General features: G+C 39.2%; 2 protein-coding genes across 2 annotated transcripts in view; one reads left to right on the forward strand and one right to left on the reverse strand.

Moving 5' to 3' along the window:
• hdac11 (histone deacetylase 11) overlaps positions 1-22,338 on the reverse strand; it is a 50,066-nt gene that overhangs the window by 18,936 nt on the left and 8,792 nt on the right. The window contains exons 5-8 of the mRNA XM_085455651.1: positions 21,430-21,546; positions 18,494-18,536; positions 11,757-11,833; positions 11,361-11,423 (exon numbers count right to left, since the gene is read on the reverse strand). Coding sequence (XP_085311777.1) covers positions 11,361-11,423; positions 11,757-11,833; positions 18,494-18,536; positions 21,430-21,546 — 300 coding nt within the window. The remainder of the gene's footprint in view (positions 1-11,360; positions 11,424-11,756; positions 11,834-18,493; positions 18,537-21,429; positions 21,547-22,338) is intronic.
• LOC146708813 (uncharacterized) lies at positions 8,591-10,450 on the forward strand. Its single transcript, XM_085458017.1, has 2 exons — positions 8,591-9,006; positions 9,134-10,450. The coding sequence occupies exons 1-2, from the start codon at positions 8,683-8,685 to the stop codon at positions 9,803-9,805; spliced, it is 996 nt and encodes a 331-aa protein (XP_085314143.1). The 5' UTR covers positions 8,591-8,682; the 3' UTR covers positions 9,806-10,450.

Below are 22,338 nucleotides of genomic sequence, written 5' to 3' on the forward strand. Positions count from 1 at the left end.
AAACATACAATTTCTAAAAGAGCAGCAAAAAACTACACTGAGTCTGTAACCCGAACTGTACTTCCGCTGGATTGTTCATTATTAATTACTTTTAATTTAATTATTATTATATTATAAAACTCCCTGATACCAAACTCTGACTTCACTTTATGTGAAGGCTAAACTTAGTAGAAAACATGACTTTTTTAGATGAACGATATTAACAAACATTCTTATAAATCCTGAAGAAACTAGATGTACTAGTTATTTAGTGAGAGTGAAACTGAATATTACAGCAATTATTGTTCAACAAGAGGGTTTGAGAATATGTTTAGGCTTAGTTTTTCATGAATAAATAATGGGACAGTTTAACATGTGACATGTTGTTGAGGTTGTATTTACCAAATCTTAAGACCTGCAAAGGACCAGATGATCTTTTTATTATATGATGATGATGCATAAAACCTCCAATTAAAAGAGGGCACATTTTTCTTTTACTCGATTATCAGCTATAGCGTTGAATGTCAATTTGGACTAAGCCTTTAGATTTTTTCTGGTCTCAATTTGCAAAAAATGTATTTCAATGAATATTACAATTTGATTTATAATAAATTTCCTCTCATCGAGGAAACCAAGCCAAGCAGCCAAGTCAATTTTGATGAACAACTTTATCAAGGCCGTGCAGATATATTACAGCCGGTTTGCTGTCGGGTAATCCAAGAAGAAGAAAAAAAAGAAAGAAAACCTTTACATTTATTTTTATTTTTCTTAAACCATTTGCAATCAGCTCTCCCATCATCCATCAGCAGCCCATATAGACATATAACCCAGATAACTTTAGGTGTGTGAATGAAAACAACTTCTGAATAAGGGGGAAAAAAGTCTATATTAGAGATGTGCTGGGACATTTTTTATGATCCTATTACTCTGGTCAGAGAGGACAGAAGAGTATCATAATAATCAACAGATACAGTTATAAAAAAACTTCACTCCATTAGTGGAATTGATTCATCAAACCAAATAAAAATGGTTGACTCCAGTAATCTATATATTCATAATCATAAACTTTGAAATCAAAAATATCATGCATGGTTGTCCCTCTAAAACAAAAGGTTTTGAAGAGCATGTGGGTGGGGCTACAGTGCTCAGCCAGACTGGTGTGGCAAATAGCAAATCACAGGTATTTATGCAACAATTTTCTGCTCTTACTGAGCACTTAAAGTGCTTCTATACTAAAAGCCATATTCACCAAGGACACTTCGACATGCGGTTTGGAGAAAGGTAAGTCACGTTGCCCCCTTACAGCCACCGAGCTCTGTTCCTTAGACAACCACATTAAAGAGGCATCAAAACAGGAAGACAGTAGTAGTGACGTGGCAAGCAGAGATCACGGGATGTCAGTTAAATTGAACAATTGTACCACTGCGGGGTCCAACAATGAGTCCAAGGATTTCATACTGATACCTAATGGCAGCCAGGGTGCCATTGCCTAGTCTGTGGAGGTCTCTGTGTCCATGCATGGTTAAGCTTTCACAGGCCATCAAGGACTTACCACCAGACTGCTCATGGTGGCCAATGTTACAGGCAGGATAATGTTCCCCACAGCTTTTCCAGACCCTGAAAATCACAGGGTGCAAATACCAAATATACAGGACCTATACTAGAGGAGACTGGGTCCTCAGCCCACCCTAATGAAGTCAGTCTCTGATTGTTTGGTTAGAGACATTCACACCAGTGGTGTGTTGGAGGGCATTTTGTAGGCACTACAATGTCCATCCTGTTCCTCTTTGCATATCCAGTCAGAAACAATGATGAGGGAAAAACTGTCCAACTGTAAACCCATTCCAGTTTGGGGATTGTCTCATTGTTGACCCTTTAGTGCATCAGTTGTTAATTTCAGTAACAGCAAAGCAGCTGAAACCGATTAACAACACCCTCTGCTACCTAACTGACCAGAGGTTTCACTGAATAAACTCTGTATAATAGTATATATATGACAGGAAATACAGAAAAGCAGAATACATCCTATTTTAATTGGTAACTTTGGATGGACATGTAATGATATACACACAGATTGTTTTCTTTCTCCTCTCTTTTTTAATAGTTTGGAGAACTTGAGATGAAATGGGACTGCATGTAGCACATAGGTTAAAGAATTTGAAAGACCCACCTGAAGCTTCTCCAGAACAGCCAAGACATATTTATTTGCTCTTAGGTTATTTTAGAGATGCATTGTAGACATCACATAATAACAATCAAGACACGGATGCATCTGAAGGTTATAGACAACTGTAACTTTTGCATGTAGTTGTATTTTATACTGTATGAATAAACCAACATACTGAACTGAGGGGTCACACTGACTTCTTTTAGAAAATGACTACATAAGTGAATGCCCTGTCCTCGAAATCCAAAAGATATGCGGAGACTATAAATCATCTCATATGCTGCCTGAGCTCCTGCTGCCTCCAGTCTTATTCATCTTATCTTCTTCCTCACATCCTGTACTGTACAATAAAAGACTGCTGTTTCACTGTCATTTGTTAGTGTCAGCTGAAAGCCTTCAAACAGGATTTTTCCCTCAGTTCTTTGGAACATATCCTCCCTAACTTAGCTAACTTAGAACATCTGTATTAAATATAAGAACCATCCATTAATGCTTAACAAATCATAATCAAAGAGTATTAAAGAAAAATCCATTTTTTCCATCTCAGAGATGCAGAGAATATTTTTTTAGGCTGCTGACTGTTTATACACATACACTGTAGTTTTGGTGATTTATAATTAATGTCTGTTTTAATTCAATGCCAATAAAACAGAGTTAAAGTCAAAATTGGAACACAGAATAACAAGGTTTCAGTATGGAAAAGAAAGATTGATTTCAAAATGAGAAGCTGTTTAGAAAACCACTTCTCATACATGCTCACCCACGTAGTGATAGCATATCCCATCATTTCATTTCACTCTCACAAATAGAGATTTATAAAAATTAATATAATCCTCAGGCTACAGACACAAAGACAAATTTCTGATCTAATGAGGACACACGTACGATTTTTCTCGAAAAGGTATGAACACAAAGCGACAGCACAAAGCAAAGATGGAAACCGGCACAGAGAGACTTTAAAGAGATCCCTGCGGTGATTCAACTGTAGAAACATTAACAAGTACAAAATGAAGATGCAGACTGACTGCTCATCAGTTTAACTGTTCAGAGTCTGGCTGCTGGCCTGGGTTCAAAGTTCACTCAGCTTTACCATCACTCTGGGTTCTTGGCTAGTTTAGCATTAGCATGCTGTCTGTGCAGCTGCTTGCTAATGCCAAAGTTGTGTAAGCAACATAATGCAGCTGTTTCTGTCCTGGTGCAAGTGGAACCAATAAGCTGAATCGATAAGCAGACTAAAAATTCCAAGTAATGGAAGTACTGGTTCTTGTTTCCCCATCCCTACTCATAAAGCATAAGATGAGTATTTGTCCCTTTCTTTGTATTCTATATTAAAATATTCTAACTATTATCTACGTTCCAGAAAAAAACTTTTATAAATTTTATAAAAACAACACAGGAAAAAAAGAAAAGAAAAACACAAATTAGTGAGCAAACAAAAACTATCAAGATATTGACGAGCAACATCTTAACCCCCTAATCTCCTAGAATGGGATTATTTTACCCACCATCATCATAAAATTGTTGCATGTCAGTGATGGTGAACGGTCCCTGGAATTTCTAACTGTACTAATGTATTTGTCAGCATCAGTTGTGTTTTACCAATGTATAGTTAAAACATTAAAAGTTTCAAATACAATCTTGAAAACCTTCAAATGCTAGAATGAGGACTGCCTGAAGAAACAGAAGACCAAGAGTTCCCTCTGCTGCAGAGAATGAGTCCATTAGTGTTAGCCACCTAAATTACCAGCTAACTTCACCTCACATTAGAGCCTGCATCAATCCTTAAGAGTTTAAGTAGTAGACCTTTCTCAACATCAACTGTTACAAGAAATTGTGTGGATAAAGACTTCATGACTAAATTGCTGCAAAGAAACCAGCACTGAGAGAGGCCAATAAAAATTGGGTAACTTCTTAGGGCAAGAAATGTAAGCAATGGACTTTGTGCCAGCGAAATCTTGACACTGGCTTATAGTGTATGTTTGTTTGTGTGAATGTGTGTTTGTGAGAGCGAGAAAGCAGTAATCATTCAGTCTAAGCCTGGTTGAGATGATTTGGAATGAACTCCTAGGAGAATGAAGGTAATAACTTAAAAGCTGGTTGACAGTCCCAAGGGTCTTTGTGAAAAAGTTTCAACTTATTTCAACAGTTTGAAGTATTGTAGTTGTACATCGCCAGCAGGCAAAGATGTGTACATGAAAAAAGAAGGCGCATCCATGCTTACTTAAATACGAGGGCTGTGAACTAGTGTACACAACAAAAACACAAACCCAGACATGTCTGAAAGCGAGCACCACTTGTCGGCCACTGATGATGATTTGGTACAAAATACAATGCAGTAAAATGCTGCGGCTGCGACCTTGTGTCGCTGCTTGGGCCTTCCTGCGTGGACTTTCTCTGGTTACCTGAGCTACTTCTCACAGTCCAAAGACATGCATGTTAGATTAACTGTGAATGCGAGTACGAGTAATTGTCTGTCTCTCTGCCTTAGCCCTGTGCCACCTTTCCAGAGTGTACCTCACTTTTTGCCCTTTATAGCTGACATAGGCCAAACCGATGGTTGGGTAAAAAATATACATAAATATTTCATTAATATAGCTGGCCCACCCAAGCATTTATTCAAAGTGACGAAACCTGTGATTAGGGCTGCTCAATTAATCGAATTTTAATCACGATTACGATCTGGGCTTTCAACGATCATTAAAAATGACTGAGCCGATTATTAGCTCCTCCCTAATTTATCCGCGACACCTTAAAGGCCGTTCCGTGAAAATATTGTCGGGCATAAACCGGTCCGTGGCGCAAAAAAGGTTGGAGACCGCTGATTAAGAGGACCCGAGGGAAGCTCGGAAAGCTAAGCAGAAGTTATTTGGAGAGTGACTGCCGTTGGTTGAAAAGAGAGTTTTAAAAAAAAAACTTCAGTGGTGTTGCACACTATTTTATATTATTTTTTTAAAGTCATTGTTAACCCTTTAAAGCCGGTCAGAGCAGCACGCTCCGTTTTGCGTAACTATTTTTAAATCCCTGAAGAACCCTGAGCCGTGTAAGCTAGCGCAATAATTTGTTTTGCATATGAAACCGGAGGAGTTGTACTTACATCTGATGCCATCAGCTTGTCCTCGGTCACGGTTTCGTTCCACATATAGCTTTGCAAAAACTGCATAAAAAGCGCTTGCAGGAACAAAAACATAATATTCCAGAAACACGCTTTGCCGATCCATCAGCTGTTCGTAACACTTCCCACAGTGAAATGATGCACATGCTGTTTTCTTTGCAAATTTGCATCATAGGATTGTTTTTTGTTTTTCCTGCAGTATATAAAAATTGCTGTATCTCCAAAATAAAACTATGAAGACACACAAAATAAATTTCCTGTTGTTGTAAACTATTTTTTGCAACTTTATTGTATTTAAAGTTTTGAGGGATAAGCCTCTTAAATTTCTCCAAGTAGAAATATATGTAAACAAAACAAAAGCGATTTTCAATTTTTTTTGTAGTTTATTGCACTTTTTTGCAATTTATGTAATTACTATGGACTTAATGCATACATATTATTAAAATATGGGCTATAACAGTTGTATAGCAACTTGAAATGCTCCCACAAATGGCACTACAGCATGTAAAAAAAATAATATAAGCTCTGGTGGACTTGGTTCTATAGTAGGTCTTAAAGGGTTAAATAAATATCGTCAAATAATCGTGATCTCAATTTCAGTGAAAATAATCGTGATTATCATTTTTGCCATAATCGAGCAGCCCTACCTGTGATGCAATACTGAGCTATGAAAAAACACACTGCAGAGATGTCATCATAGCAAACGATTTTAGAAAGCATCAGTGATTGTCCTGGTACAGGTAAGTCAGGTTTGAACAGAGTCTCTCCTTCCAGACATAGTGTTGCTCTATATTGCAGAAAATAATTAACTGTTCCCCTTTATTAAGCATTAAGTATTATAGACTATATAATGATCAATAGATATCTGTATCTGAGATCACAAAATCCATATTTTCAGTTTTGCATCACACAGGTGATGCTTTATAAACGTAACAGACAGATAAGAATATGCTCTCAGAGCTGGACTCCAAGCAAGCGTCTTATAAACTCAACCTAAAAATCATTACTGCTTCGCTGTGAAAAAGCATCACAGCGTCGTAGAATCTATTACACTGCTCACAAGAAAACGTTATATGTCATAGTAAATGGACCGATACTTATATAGTGCCTTTCTACTCAATTTGAGCACACAGAGTGCTTTCAACTACAAGTCACACACACATTTGTACAATGCTTTTTCTCTGTACCTCAGCACTTCTATCCAATATTCACACACATGCTAACCTGAAAATCTTAGAAATATGGTAACTAACCAGATTCTTACTCTGGATGGCATTACCTTGGCCTCCAGTAATGCTGTGAGGAACCTTGGAGTCATTTTTGACCAGGACATATTAAACAAATATGTAAGACTGCGTTCTTCCATTTGTGCAACATCTCTAAAATTAGAAATATCCTGTCTCAGAGTGACGCTGAAAAACTAGTTCATGCATTTATTACTTCCTCACTGAAAAGCCTTCAGCTAATCCAAAATGCTGCAGCAAGAGTCCTGACAGGGACTAGAAAGAGAGAGCAGATTTCTCCTGTTTTGGCTTCCCTTCATTGGCTTCCTGTTAAATCCAGAATTGAATTCAAAATCCTGCTCCTCACATACAAGGTCTTAAATAATCAGGCCCCATCTTATCTTAATGACCTTGTAGTACCATATCACCCTATTAGAGCACTTCGCTCTCGCTCTGCAGGCCTACTTGTTGTTCCACGAGTATTTAAAAGTAGAATGTGAGGCAGAGCCTTCAGTTTTCAGGCCCCTCTTCTGTGGAACCAGCTTCCAGTTTGGATTCAGGAGACAGACACTATCTCTACTTTTAAGATTAGGCTTAAAACTTTCCTTTTTGCTAAAGCATATAGTTAGGGCTGGACCAGGTGACCCTGAATCCTCCCTTAGTTATGCTGCAATAGACGTAGGCTGCCGGGGCATTCCCATGATGCATTGAGTTTTTCCTTTCCAGTCACCTTTCTCGCTCACTATGTGTTAATAGACCTCTCTGCATTGAATCATATCTGTTATTAACCTCTGTCTCTCTTCCACAGCATGTCTTTTATCCTGTCTTCCTTCTCTCACCCCAACCGGTCGCAGCAGATGGCCCCGCCCCTCCCTGAGCCTGGTTCTGCCGGAGGTTTCTTCCTGTTAAAAGGGAGTTTTTCCTTCCCACTGTCGCCAAAGTGCTTGCTCACAGGGGATCATATGATTGTTGGGTTTTTCTCTGTGTCAATGAAGCGCCTTGAGGCGACTTATGTTGTGATTTGGCGCTATATACAGTAAATAAAATTGAATTGAATTGAATTAACACTGGATGGTTGCACTGGGGGCAACTCCGACACATGGACAGGAGAAACCGGGGATCAATCCACCGACCTGCTCAATCACCTGAGCCACAGGTTACTGCTTTTCTCTCGGCCCAATTATCTGCTAAGAGGACAGTGTAGGTTTATTCTTTGGTCTTAATGAATAATTCACTCAGCATCTATATTGATCCCTACCATTTGTCAATAGATGTAGGTTATTACGTGCAAACTGGTCTCAAAAATGAATGCCAGGCTATTACAGTTTTTCTCGATTGCTTAAACACTATAACCAGGCCTCTAAACTAAAATTTCAAAACCGTAACGCTATTGTTCAAAAAGCTCACCCATTTCCCTGAACTATAAACACTATTCCCTGCTTTGACACATGACTCAAATTTGGTGAACTGTTACTGCAAAACTCTACACACAAATCCCTACATTTTACAGTGCTTACACCATGTAGTCATTTAGAAAGCACTAGCATGCAATAATGTTAACTTAAGTCAGCATAGCTTGAGCTCAATTAGCACACAATTAACCAGGTGGAAACACTAGGAGTCAAAATTTAGCACACACCAATCAGAACCTGCGATGGATAGATAAAAGGGCCAAAGTCAGCTCATTCAGGTTTGAAACAATGGATCCAAAGAGATGCAAAGGAAGAGGACGTGGTGGAGAAAGAGGACGTGGTGAAGGAGGAGGACGTGGTGAAAGAGGAGGACGTGGTGAAAGAGGAGGACGTGGTGGAAGAGGAGGAGGAGGTGTTCTAGGACAACAGGAAGGTGGTGGAGGAGGAGGGAGAGGTGGAGGAGGAGGAGGACGTGGTGAAGGAGGTGGAGGTGGAGAACGACGGCGACAAGGAAGGGGAAGAGCAAGGGCAAGAAGACAGTCAGTCTCGGATGAAATTCGAGCCACTTTAGTTGACCATGTCCTTGTCCATGGGATGACTATGAGGGAGGCTGGGCAACAAGTACAACCAAATTTGAGTCGCTTCACTGTTGCCTCCATCATCAGAACCTTCAGGGAGGATAACAGGTAGGTGTACTTGCAGTAAGACTGCTTTGTACAGTAACGTTTAAGTTACTGAACTTATGTGTCTTGAGTTTCAGTATGTTTCCATTATTTGCCTGTAAAATGAATGTGTGACAGTTACAGTAATGAGTGCTTCTATTTTTGTAGGACACAGAGACGACCACCTGGTGGAGGCAGGTTAAGGCTTTTGTCGGAGGAGCAAGAGAGGGAACTTGTAAACATGGTAATTGAAAATAATGTAATCCGCCTGCAAGAGATTCAAAGGAGAGTGATTGAGGATGATCATCTTTTTCGAGGCATAAATGCCATCAGCCTCTCCACAATTGACCGCATCCTCCGAAAGAATCAATTCCGGATGAAACAGGCATACCGAGTCCCTTTCGAACGAAACTCTGACAGAGTGAAAAACCAACGTGTGGAATATGTTCAGGTATGAGTTTTGATACTGTATAAAGTATTGTGTACCATCACAGCATGGCAGTTTATGCTGCCATTTCAGCACTCTTGAACTGTAGTTCAGGGTACCGATTGACTCTACTGTGTTATGTGTTTTGCAGAGAATCTTTGAGATTGAAGGACGGCCTGTTCCCCATGAAATAATCTTTGTGGATGAGGCAGGTTTTAACCTGACCAAAAGAAGGAAAAGGGGGAGGAACATAATTGGCCATCGGGCTATTGTAAATGTCCCTGGTCAGTGTGGGGGGAATGTCACTATGTGCGCAGCCATCTGCCAACGAGGGGTACTCCACCGCCATGCCGTACTAGGACCCTATAACACTATGCTTCTCCTTGCTTTTCTTGATGGTTTAAGACAACATATGTTCCAGCTGGACTACAGGGAACCAGCACAGCCAGAGCAGCCTCACTACGTTGTTGTGTGGGATAACGTCAGCTTCCATCGCGCTGCTCTGGTTCGTGACTGGTTTACCAATAACCCAAGGTTTTCTAATATCTTTCTGCCTGCATACTCTCCCTTTCTAAACCCAATAGAGGAGTTATTTTCGGCATGGCGGTGGAAAGTGTATGACCGAGAACCTTATGTCCGTGTTCACCTCCTTCAGGCCATGGAAGAGGCCTGCCTAGACATATCAGTAGATGCATGCCAGGGGTGGATCAGGCATGCAAGAGGATTTTACCCCCGCTGCCTGGCTGGGGCCAATGTAGCCTGTGATGTGGATGAGATTCTCTGGCCTGACCCAGACCAAAGACAAGATGCTGAGGTGGGATAATGTTTCTGGTGTGTGTTGTACTGTATAGTACATGAATGACAATGTGCCACTGTACATACATTGGTTGCGTCTTTTGTGTTTATCATGTGACAAGGGTTTTGAAGGGGAGAACCATAAGCAACCTATTTGTTTTGGAACTATTGTTTTGAATTAATTGTACCAGTGTGCAAAACTCTGTTGTAGTGTGTGTGTTTTTGAGGGCTTGTGTTTGATGTCTGAGGGCAAAGTTTGGTTTTTCAGCAGGAGTGAATAGTTTTGGGTGTAGAGCTTCATTTTGACCTGGAAATAGGATGTTTGGGAAATTGAGTGAGATGTTATGGATTTGTGTTTACTGTTGTGAGGATATGAGGCGTAGTTTCAAGAAATGTGTTTTAGCAATCGAGAAAAACTGTAATACAATGCAGCCTTGAACACGGGTTGTTAAGACATCATCAGTGTTTGCATAATTCTTAAGCCTAATTGGTGGTGGATACAAGTCATTATGCTGAAAATACATCTTAAGGCAAATATATGTTAATCAGGGTCTTAAAAAGGTTGAGTCATTGTTTTCTACAGCTTAAGAGAGTTCAGCCCACAAATGATGCACAGCATTATTATACAGTGTTAAATGTATTACACCACCACCTAATGCAAGTTTATGTCAAAGCTGCCTTAAACTAACAGCACTGGTAATTACCAAATTAATTGTTAATCCACCTGTATGCACAACCTCTTTAGTCATAATTTATTTTTAATTTCTAAAATAAAACTATTGTTGTTACTTATGATTTTTTTTTACAAATGTACTGTTTTACAAAAACAAAGAAAAATAATAAAGAACATTATTATTTTTGATTAAGATGCCAAATTACAGCTACTTGCATTCATAAACAAATACACCCCTCCACCTTTTAACATAGCAAGAGGCACCCGCCATGTGTCCAGAAGGACACACGAACAAACACGTGAGTGAGATGGGGATTAGGTCAGTGGGGAAGTATCCCATGATGGATGGAGATCCCTGCATTTATCAAAATTCTCACAAAGTATATCAAACAGTTTTTGGAAACATGCAGGAATACAGAAATATGATGTCTGGATGCTGGTTTTTCACTCATTTTCCTCAAATCTCCACAACAAAGGTGAAATGACCTTCAAGAACAGCATTCATTCTGTTTTTTCCAACATTATTGAAAAAACATCAGAATGAAATTAATCAATATTGGCCTTAAACATTTTCAAGCTGTAGTTGTAAGAATAGCCATTGTTTTAATTAAAAAAATATCAAAAGTGATTCTTTATCATGGTTAGGACGCATTTTTCACAATATGAAAAAAGCCCAAACAAACAAGGTACCTAACATTGCTGAAGACATCCTACTGTTTGCATAGGCCTGTATTCATTCGGCTGTTTGTCAGCGGAGACGTTTTAAGATACATTCTGCTGAATCTGATGGTAAGGGCCAAATTTGCCTGCAGGGAGGCTCTGGCAGTAAAAGTGGGGCTATTTTGTCATCAATGATGGCTGCTAAGCAGCGGTGTGAATTGACATGGAGAGAAGTGATGTATCGGCTCACCTGATGAGCATCCAGATCGATGATGGTCACCCTGGAGATGCCTTCGACTCTCTCAAACAGAAACTGAGAGATAAATCAGAAAATATTTGCTTTCTGAACACACATCCCCAGCATGAGAAAAACTTTTACATCTCACATGGAATTACATTAAAAACTCAAGCAGAACAATGTTCACAATGCCCAAATTAATCTTTTAACTCGTCCATAAAGAACAATGAGCTTCATGCGATTCCTGTTTGTACTTTATGGCTGTTCTAGTGAAAACTTTCCTTTTTCCAACTGTGCGTTTGGGTTCATGCCTTGATTTTTAATAATGGCAGTTTTAACAATGAGTGTCAAGTCAATGTGTTAAATAATGGGGAATCTAAAAAAAAAAAGTGTCTGATTCAGTTTTACCTTGATGGCCAAAGTGATGTCAGCATAGGCACAAAATCCACCTCCTCTGTCGCTGGAGCAGTGGTGGAAGCCTCCTCCTGGGAAACAGAAAATTCACAGGCTCTGTCTCAGGGCCATTAGACTAACCGAGCAGGTTTCTAAGAAGTCCATTATTCAAAATGGCTATAAATGCCGATTTAAAATGGGCTGTTATTGAGTTTATTGCACCTTATAAAAATGGCTGCTTTTCCCATACTACTGACACCAAATGGGACTGTTCTAATGCTGCTGTAATGCTAGGACAGCAGCAGTCTACAGGGAAAAGCACTGTGTGAAGAGACCTTTTTAACAACTGGGATGAGAAGCCTTCGTTCAGGTTAAGAAATATAGTCTCCTCTGACCTGATTTGGTCACGTTCATTAAAATACAGAGTATTAAAATACAGAGAAATATGTGGTGGCTGGTGAAATATGACGATCATTATTGCCTAGCTTTCAAAAACAGTCCTTTATAGGGGTTCTTCATCCTTATGGTGTTGAGAAAAGATGTTTCTATATTTGTGTAAAGCTAACTGAAGGTGGTGCTATATTAACATACAGTTGCTCTCATAAGTTGATTTACCCTGAAAGAATTTATGATTTCTTAACCATTTTTCAGAGAATATGAATGATAGCACAAAAACTTTACTTTCATTCATGGTTTCTGGAAGGCTAAACACATTTATTGTCAAACAATTGTGTTTATTCTTTTTAAATCATAATCTCAACACAAACTACCCCAATGACCCTGATCTGAGGTTTACATACCCCAGATCCTAATACAGTGTACGGCCCCTTTAACATCAGTAACAGCTAAATGAGACTCTTTATCTTCTCGGTCAGTAAAGCTGCCCATCGTTTTTTTTGGATACTATTCAGACAGACAGCAATTTAAGGAGAACATGCAGCTAAACATGTCACTCCTGATTTGATTGCTGCTAGCGAGTAGGCTAGGAGCTAAGGGGACAAGAGAAAAGTACTGTGGCGGGGCGTGGTCTGCGGCGCGGCTGCTGGGGAGGCGGACGCACCTGAGCGGCATCCACAATCACGTCTCGCCGACCTGTCGCCATCGTTGTGCAGGATGCTGCCGTTTCCAACAATGGCGGCAGCTGGTTAGTTTTAATATTACTCTTATTATTCTTTCTGGGTCACAAAATAAACGTTTAACATATTTTCAGGCGAGAATGTAGCTGTGTAAACTTCAAATATCTGCTCAGTTTATCAAGACACCACATATTTTCAAAAGCGCTCCGATGTTTTCAGAGACGTCTGTTACCCACCAGCTCGATAGCGAGCCGGGGGCTAGGCTCACTAGAGCTGTGAGAACACCGGACTCCCGGCAAATCGTTTTCAAACCCACCGCCGTCTTTCGCTACTCAGGTTAAACATGATATATAAGTCACTTAGATAACTTAATGTTATTGTTTGGCTTTTTTCAGTGTTTTATTTGTTCCTGAGTAAATCGGTTTGGCTGAGATTAAAGTTATAGTTTTTACACAGCTGAATAAACGTCAAGCAGACAGCTGATTATCAGAAGTGTGAGATGCTCGAGAATATCCTCCGGTGTCCTGTTATATTTTAGATAGCAAGGAGTTTATTAAACTTCACCGAAACAATCTGCAAATTTCATTAAAAATTAATAAACTATCATCTTGTCTTTATTTTTAGTTAGCACAGACCTTAAACACTTAAAGCTGTAAGCTAATGATAGTTATATAAGAGCAGATGCTGCTGGTGCAATAAGCTGTACGTTGTACATCCAATGGATGATCTGATTAGTCGACTAATCAGAAAAATAATCGGTGACTGGTCGACTATCAAAATAATCGTTTGTGGCAGCCCTATAAGAAAGTAATAAAAATATGACCATGCAATAATTTCAGAAACAGCAATGATGTGTGTCCAATGAGGAAAAAAGGGAAAAGTGTGTTTTATGCTATATTCTCAGTGTTGTCATTGTAATATAACAATATGGTTGGGTGAATAAGGAAAGAAAATACAGTGCACATTTTTTCATAACATGCTTTGTAAAACTGTTGGTGCAAAAGTGTATACAGCAATGTGGAGCTTGTTTATGTCTTCAAACTGACGCGGTTCCATTCTTTACGGTTTCCCTGATGCCAACTTATAAATAAACTATCGTCAGTTGCAGCCCTGTCTGAAACAGCACAGCTCATCAGAGAGGACAACATTTAATCCAACAACAAAAATGAACAAGTCACTAAAACCTCACTGGAGTTCTTTGTCAGGCTATAAATTAGCCAAGTTGCTACAGGACTCTGATAATCAGAAGAGGAAGCTCGCTTCACAAGTGGAAAAGCTGAAGAATCAACTCCAAAGTGCTGAGACTCTTTGTGCTTGCCTAGAAAAAAAGGCTGCTCAAGGGGCCGCCAAGCTGGAAGAACAGAAAACTGAAATAGAGCACCTCCAAAGGCAGATGAAGGAAAAGGATACGAATTTGCAGAGTGCTATGAGACACGGTAACAGACTTCTCAGTCAGATCAACGTCATGATGGCACAGAATACATCAATGAAACAGTCAACTGAAAAGACGGATCGGCTACATCAACAGCTGGACAATGCGACAAATAAACTAAAACAGGAGAAACGTCTGAAGAACAAGTACATGAATGCAGAGAAGAAAGCAAAGAAAGAGGCACGAAGGTTGCAAAAGATCTGTGACAAATTCAAGCAGCAAAAGAATAACAACAGGGAGCTACTAGCTAGCGCAGCTCTTCAACAAGAACTCGGGCAAATTCAACATCATCTAAACCAGGAGAACAGACTGCACGTAGAAAACGCATTAACAGATCGGTTCCTCATCAGAGACCCGAGGGCCACGAGGGAACACCTAGAACAGCAAATATGTGAGCTCCGAGCCCAGCAAAATGATACCTCGGAGAAGGAGCGGTCACTTATCCGAGAGGTGGAGAGATTAAGATCACAAATCAAAGAAGTGATTGCAACCAGCCTCAACACTGCTGAGAAGGTTTCAGAGCAGGAGGAACACCTTGTCCCCGAATCACAGGCCGTCCTGGGGGAAGCTGCTGCTCCAGTAGAAAATCTCCCAGGAAAAACAAAGAAGAATACATCGTGGAAAAGACTCCTCATGGCCGTGGGCCTAAAACAGAAAAAGAAGGCCCCAGGGTCCACCGAAAAATGAGATTAGATCTTGAATAACAAGATCTTGAATAAAATGCTAATATAGAGTCCTAAGAGTTTTATTTCTTTTCAAATTTATTAAGAGGTCCTACAGTCAATACTAAATGCTTCCAAACCTATCTTTTCAAATTGCTCCTTCATACAGATGAGTCTCACGATTTCTGCTTAAATCAGAGTAGTTGATTTCATTTAAGAATTGCATACATGTATTTTTTAAGCTTATATTACAGATTTGTAGGTTTAATTAACAATCAGCTCTGATTAGATACATTTTAAACAGATTTTAAAATGATCACTTCTAGTTTAGTCAGGTCTTCTATGTATTAGTTATAGTTGTGGTGTGATGCACATGTGGTGACCTATTATTTTGTGAAATGTTCAGGTGTGCTTGGGAAAAGAAATGCTGTTTTATTGCATAAAATAGTGCTGCACGGTACACACGGCCAGAAGAGGGAAAAAAAATCCCAGTTTTTCTGACTCTAGCTTGTTTCAGTGAACCACCTGTCACCTCACTCAAAACAGGCTCGAACCTGCTGGTTTCTTTGGTTTTTCAACATGCAGTATAAAAGTAACGTCATGCTCTGTACTGGCAAAAAACATGCTCTAAAAATTTTAAGCACTTATTTCTTAAATCCAGCTTCACTGAGAATGTTAACGTCCTAAGACCCGGAATCTTCCACGGCATGCATTTTTAATTTCTCTTATTTCTCTTACTTATATTTGGGCTGATTGTTTTTACAGTCATCAGCTGCCAAAGCATTACCAGATTTGTTTTTTAAACCAAATTTTGTTTCTGAGAAAAATGAGATCCACATATGAGCATAATTGTTTCAAATTTCAATAGAACAGTGGCAGTGTAATGTCCTCATGAGTGGATATCAAGCCAGATCCTAGGAGGTTAAGTTTAAGTTTTTTTAAAACCAGGGCTCCATGTAGTATTTCATGTCCACTTTAATGTCATTGTCTTTATGAATGACTTTTATATAGATACACCCTGCATGTTTCTGCTGTGAGCCTGCAGCAAAGTTTACAACAAAAAATCCCAAATGAAAACATTGTGGCCGCTTAACTGAGCAATTTATTTGTTTGACGCTTCATCACAGAGTCAAACAAACGCATTTATTTAAGCTGAGACATTAGCTGCTGTGATACAGAATATCCAGGAAAGCAATGTGTACATATACCTGACTCTAGCTGGCTGCTGCTTAAATGGCAGACCAGTAGCACTTGTAAAAATGCTAACGTATTTTCCGCACTATAAGGCGCACTATATTAAAATCCTTTAATTTTCTCAAAAATCAACAGCGGTGCATCGTATGTATGAATTATGTATTTTTTTAAGCATCTTGCTGCATTTTGTATAAGTTCATACTCAAGTTTTAAACAAAGCAACACTAAAGCTATTCTGTTATACCTGTATGCAAAAATACACTGCACCCAAAATATTTCATAGTTCAGCAACACTGATCAATCTAATAAACTTAAACCTGCACCATCCTCCCTATTCTGGTATTTTAAAGAGTACTTAGTGGAAATATAAAACAACCTAACTAATAGGGCTGCAAACTCCCAGCAAAAACAAAACAAAATAGGGAACCACCCTCCACACTCATGCTTAATTGACGTAATGGACTTTAATTTAAAGCACGTGTAAAAAAAAAAAAAAAAAAAAAATGCACAGAAGTCAAATTTTTTTTTACAATAATTAAATAGATTCAACATCTTTCTTCAACAGAATTGCAAAGGTAAAAGTACTGTAGCTTTCTAGGTTATAAATTTGACTTAATTGTTACTATATACAATAATGGACTTCTATACATTGAAAAATGAAAAATTATTTATTAAAAGCTAGACATGACAATTAGAAAAAAAAAGTATGTTTTTGTGCCCCCCTTTCCCTGTTAATGCCCTATCGAACCCCCTGGCAAAACTTTGCTAGACCCGCCCCTGCACAGTTACCAGCCGTCAGCTGCATAGAAAAGGATCCTGGTGTAACAACAGTTTATCAAGCTTAAACGTGCGGCTGTTGTTTATCCGCTGGTTTCCTCTGTCTGGCGCGAAGTGGGCGATAAACAAACAAGACAGACGGGAGTCGCGACAGAAAAGCCGATCAGCTGATCATTGATCAGTTTCATGATTGAAGTAGCAGCAAGAGAGGGAGAGGAGAGAGAAGAGGCAGTCGCTCCATATATCGGTTGTTAAGCTTTACTAACATACAGAGATGAACTTACACACTTGCTTTACTTCTCTGGGATAGCTTTCTCAGAGATGAAATGCCGGTTTGGAAGCACGCAGCGAGGCTCCAAATGCTCAACCAGACTGCCGACAGGTCTCACACGCTACAGCCGCTCTATCACGAGACGCATACTGCTCCGACGTGCTAAGGTTATGAGCTGGGATACGTTATTTTATTTACGTTTTTTATTTCTCTTCGATATCTGATACAGTAATTTAGGTCAGTATTGGACAGATACTGATACGTAATATCGAATCGGTCCATCTCTAGTTCTGCCTGAGAGATTTTTGAAAAAATTCAAACGTACAGCTCTGCTATCACTTCAAACATAAAAGAAGACAGAAAACTAAACAGCAGTGACTTTTGCAGGGTTACTGAAGTTGAACTAGCTGGTATATAATGATGTGCTACGTGACTGCTAGCGACACAGCTATGTTAGCATAATATAAACAAGCTAACTTTTTTCCCCACTCGATAAAAGTTAACGTGAGTGTTCTCGGTGGTCAGGGACAAATGCAATCGCATAGCAGGATGCTGTAAACGGACCAAACTTCAGTCAGGAGAAAAATACGAGGTTAGTCATTAATAAACTGCAACAACATGGGAATAGAGCAGCTGCCAGAGATTTCAGCATTAATGAATCAATGGTGTGGAAGTGGAGGAAGCAAGAAGAATGAGATGAATAAAATTTGACTTGTCTGACTGTTTTGTTTTGCTTAACGCGCCTTATGATGCGAAAAATACGGTCCATGTCTGGCGAGTGTTATGTTTGCGCCACTCCTCCTCTAGGCGATAAGCAGCTAAGGAAACTGATCAGCATGTTCTACTTTACGTTGAACACTGTTTCACTCACAGCTACCAGAAACAGATGCTGATGTTGAAGAGTTTATAGCATCTCGTTAACACGGAGCATTCCCTTTGTAAATGATTCAAAAACATATTTGTGCTAAGTGGGGAAAGAAAAACAAACATTTTTTTGTTTGTTTTGTTTAGTTTTTCCCATTCTAGCAGCTGGTGCTGTTAGTTTTCTTTTTTTACTAAAATAAATAAAAAATAATAATAATTCACCACCTAATTTAAGCTATATGCAAAGACTGCATACAAATACCACTGTGGGAAATGAAGGCTTTTGTTGCATGCTGAAGACACTGGAAACCTGGCATGTGACACCACTATCTTATGGAAACCTCCATAGCTAGGCTCTATAGGGAGGTGAAGAGTGTGGGGTAAACCGTTTCCCATATCAAAGCTAAACATATATCAGCTGATTGCAGATAGACGTATTACTGATGCATGGATCAGTGCATATATTGCAAACTCACCTACGTTTATGGCCCACCCTCGCTCAACAGCAAGTTTTCCTGCCTGTGAAAGAGACAATATTTCAGTTCAGTTGCCTTTATGTGACCATAAAAATGTATAAATGATCCTTTCTGGTTGACAGAGACAGAAAATCCCCTGAAAGGAAAATGACCTTTTAAAAAATAAACTACAGAATGCAACAGGAATCTTCAAGTGGCTCCTGCAGTCACCATGAACTGATTCATGTTGACTGAAAAACAACAACAAATAAAAGGTGCAAAGTGATGCATTCTAATGCTGGTTTTCTGTGCATGGCACGGATTTAAAAACGAGTAAGTACCACTAGTGAATCTGACTTCTAACTATGTAAAACATGTACTATTTCTAAATATGCATATGGACAACAACAGACTTAATTACTGCCAAAGTTAATGGGTTAACCGGAAAAATAAAGTGGACTCGTGCTCTTTTCTTTTCTTTTCTTTGTCCCATGCGAAGCGCTCTGCTCTGCTGAGACTTCAACAGTGACGTGTAATTAAAAGGTGACAGGTTTCCAAACAACTTGTCCATGGGAGCCCTGTCACTGTGTCATGGAACAAAAACCCGAAGCCACACAGACCAGCTTGTGGTGTACAGCAGGATATTATAAAAGTCAAACAAAAAGAAATAAAGAAAGTGGGACTAAAGAGCACTACCCTCCAAAAACCTAAAATCTTTAAAAGTTAATATATCTGAAGCCAAGAATTATTCAGCAGAATACCAACGTAAAAGGAATATTTACAATTCCTTTTGGAGATTTCATTGCAGAGCCTCACTGATCCAGATCTACTCCTGAGAGTAGCTTTCTTAAGAAACGTGAGACGGGCAGCGTTTCAAGTTCATTAGTGTCTTCCTGATGTGCCTGCTTACACCTCAGGAAGACATTAATTGGGCCTGGTTGCACTCCTGGTTTAGCTAAAGGCTTATTTATCTAAGCCGCTTCACAAATAAAGGGCATTCTTAGGAAAGTAGTTTCAATCTTCAAACTCAAAATGTTCTCAAGTATGTCGTCAGTCAGACGTTTTTTGTTTTTTTTAAACAACGATAAGGCCGTGGTAGGTCACGATTTCTCTCTTGGAAAAGGCAAGAGTGGCTGCTCTGCCATGTTCTTCTACAGACCAGCATGTGTGAGAGCTGATGAGAGGAGATGTGACCTGGGGAGATTGTGTGTAAATGCCAGTATGGTTCTCTGATGGATGAGTAATAATACAAATTTGCATGTATGCACACAGTCTGGCCATGAACAGAGTGTGTGGGTAACACTCCACTCTGTCTGGGGAAAACAAGAACTCTGTTTCAGAGCGTATCAGGCATATTTTACAACAGCCCTCGAATCTCATGTGCACCATCGACCACCAGGCCCAGAATGCAGTCTCCGAGAGAAAATACATTTGTTATCAAGCGTATGCTGAGAAAACCATATGATATGCGTTGTTTGCATTATAGTGGGCATATAGTTCAGGTTCATTTAGGTCTTCTTCTTGTACTCCATTTATTTCTTATTCTCTATTTCTCCGTTTTCAATAAGAACGCTCCAAAAGGCAGATCCCAGATTCCAGTTTCTCCCTATGCGCCACTAAAAACTACCTGAGAAAAATCTATCAATTTATAGGATTTATGATTTCCACTGGACTCCCACCTTTCAATTTAATATTTTCTTAACAATCAGATCAGCCAAAAATATTAAGATATAAATCCAAGAGAAATAATGTGTCAATATGAGTTTTAGCTTTTATGCGCCTGTCAGACAGAAAGAATGCGTTCCAGATAAACTTGGATATAAATATTAATGTTTTCAAACCAATTTGCCTCACACACACACACAGACAGCTAACAGGATTTTAAAGAAGAAACCTTCTACATAACCATTACAGATTTAAAGAAGTGAATCACAACAAACGTTTCAAATAAAGTCACATAAATAAAGTTCATCCTACTTAAAACAACTTGAGTAACCATTCCCCAAAACACATGAAAGAGAATTTCCATTTAAAAGTGCAAACACACGATATGTTCAACAAAGAAAACCCATCTTCCCCCTAAAACTCTGTCGCCACAGAGATTAGCTTTTATATATGAAATATATATATTTAACACAGGTTTTCTATTAGGCTGCTTTCCCTTGGAAGTCTCCACCCTCACAAGACAAAACAAGAACCTTTATTTCCTTTGAATTCACAACTTTTACAGAAAGCATCAATTTAAAGCAAAGTCTGCACAAGTCTTTTCAAGAAACCCTTTTGTTAATACAAAATTGTCACAGAGCTTGAACATGAAGGTAATGTAAAGTTTCTAAAGGTAATAAAACAATGTGAACACCTCAGGTTCTGTAGTTAGTACTAAATGTAGATTCTGCAGCTACATAAAAAAATAGCCCTGTGTAAGCACAGTCTTCCATGCCAGATAAAGCAGTATATGGTCGGCAACAGGCCAGAACCTTCCAAAAGAAAAAACACCTAAAAACTTAAAGAGCGTTGCACTTTACTGCAGAACAGTGATCTGTGTGCTGGAATGTGGCGGCGTTGTCCTGCTCCTGGAATTTTCTGCTGAGTACTGTACAGTTATTTCATGCATCTAGATGTTTTTTTGTAAAACACACACTAAAACCATATGCAGATTATCTACTAAGGTGGGCAACTTGAGTTCAACTTAAGGTCATTGAAAATTCAAGGCCTTGTTGTGGAAGAACCTCATTGTGTTGGCTGGATGCTGAGTGCAGTGGGTGTGAACTATAACGTTTCTGCTGCACTCGTATTAGTTGATAAAAGTAAACGGAGCCAAGAGTGGATCTCATCATTATGTGATGGTGGTACACTACAGGACATTATCTCCATTTCTACTTCTGACAAATGAGGCTAGATAACATGTCATTATCAGCCACAAGCATGAAGAGGACATGAGGGTGTCAGATACCTACCATTATTGTTCCCCCTGTCTGAGTCCGCAAAGGCCTTAGCACCTTCCGCTGCACCAGGAAATTAGGCAGAAACAGGAGAGGTGGAATTTCTGTGATGGTTGCCACCACCAGAGACCACTAAATGGAAGCAGAACATAATTAGAGCGGTATAGAGATGTTTTTTTCTTTGCCATCTGTCACAAGACAAACAAAACTAAGTTGCCCTCAACTGAATGAACAGCACGGAAAGCAAAGCAAAAAAAGAAAGGTAAAAAAGGATGTGGATATAAAGGTGGAGAAAAACGAAATAATGATGCCAGGGGGTTCAGGCTGAAGCTTGAATTCTCATGAAAAAACGACAGTAAAGAATAAAGCTATTGCACCTCACTTGGGCAGCTGAGGGAAAACAGAATAAATACAAAGCCTCTGAATGTGACAGAAATACTGTTATCAGCTTTGCTTCCTCTGTAGCAGGCACTCTACTAGAAGAGCTTTACAATGAAACGTCAGCATTCCTGACATCCACAGACAGCTTAAAATTCCCAAATCCGCTCAGGGAAAGGTAAATAAATGTAGACACTAATCAGTCCCTCTAGATGATAAATTAAAATGACAAAAGCTCAAAGGAGATTTGCCATGTTGTTAATATGCGTGACATGATATTCCCTGAGGACTAAGGATTAATCAGATGAGGACTGATTGGTGACTGATAACTGACTGGAGAGAAAGAGAAAGAAGAATTCTGATGTAAGATGAAGTGATAGAGACTGTCACCCACCTGGTTGGGTGACAGTTGTGAATTGAGCAGACTTCAGTGGACATGAACAGAAGTAATGAGGAGGTGCTGGGAAGGTATGGTGTTAAAGAGACAAAAAAAAGTATAATAGAAAAATAGTGATTGATTTTGTGAAAAGGATAAAACAGGAGTAA

This window comes from Copadichromis virginalis, linkage group LG5, assembly GCF_057382275.1.
Source record: "Copadichromis virginalis isolate Kocher_CV1m ecotype Utaka linkage group LG5, C_Virginalis_male_GT1.1, whole genome shotgun sequence".
Classification (NCBI taxonomy): domain Eukaryota; kingdom Metazoa; phylum Chordata; class Actinopteri; order Cichliformes; family Cichlidae; genus Copadichromis; species Copadichromis virginalis.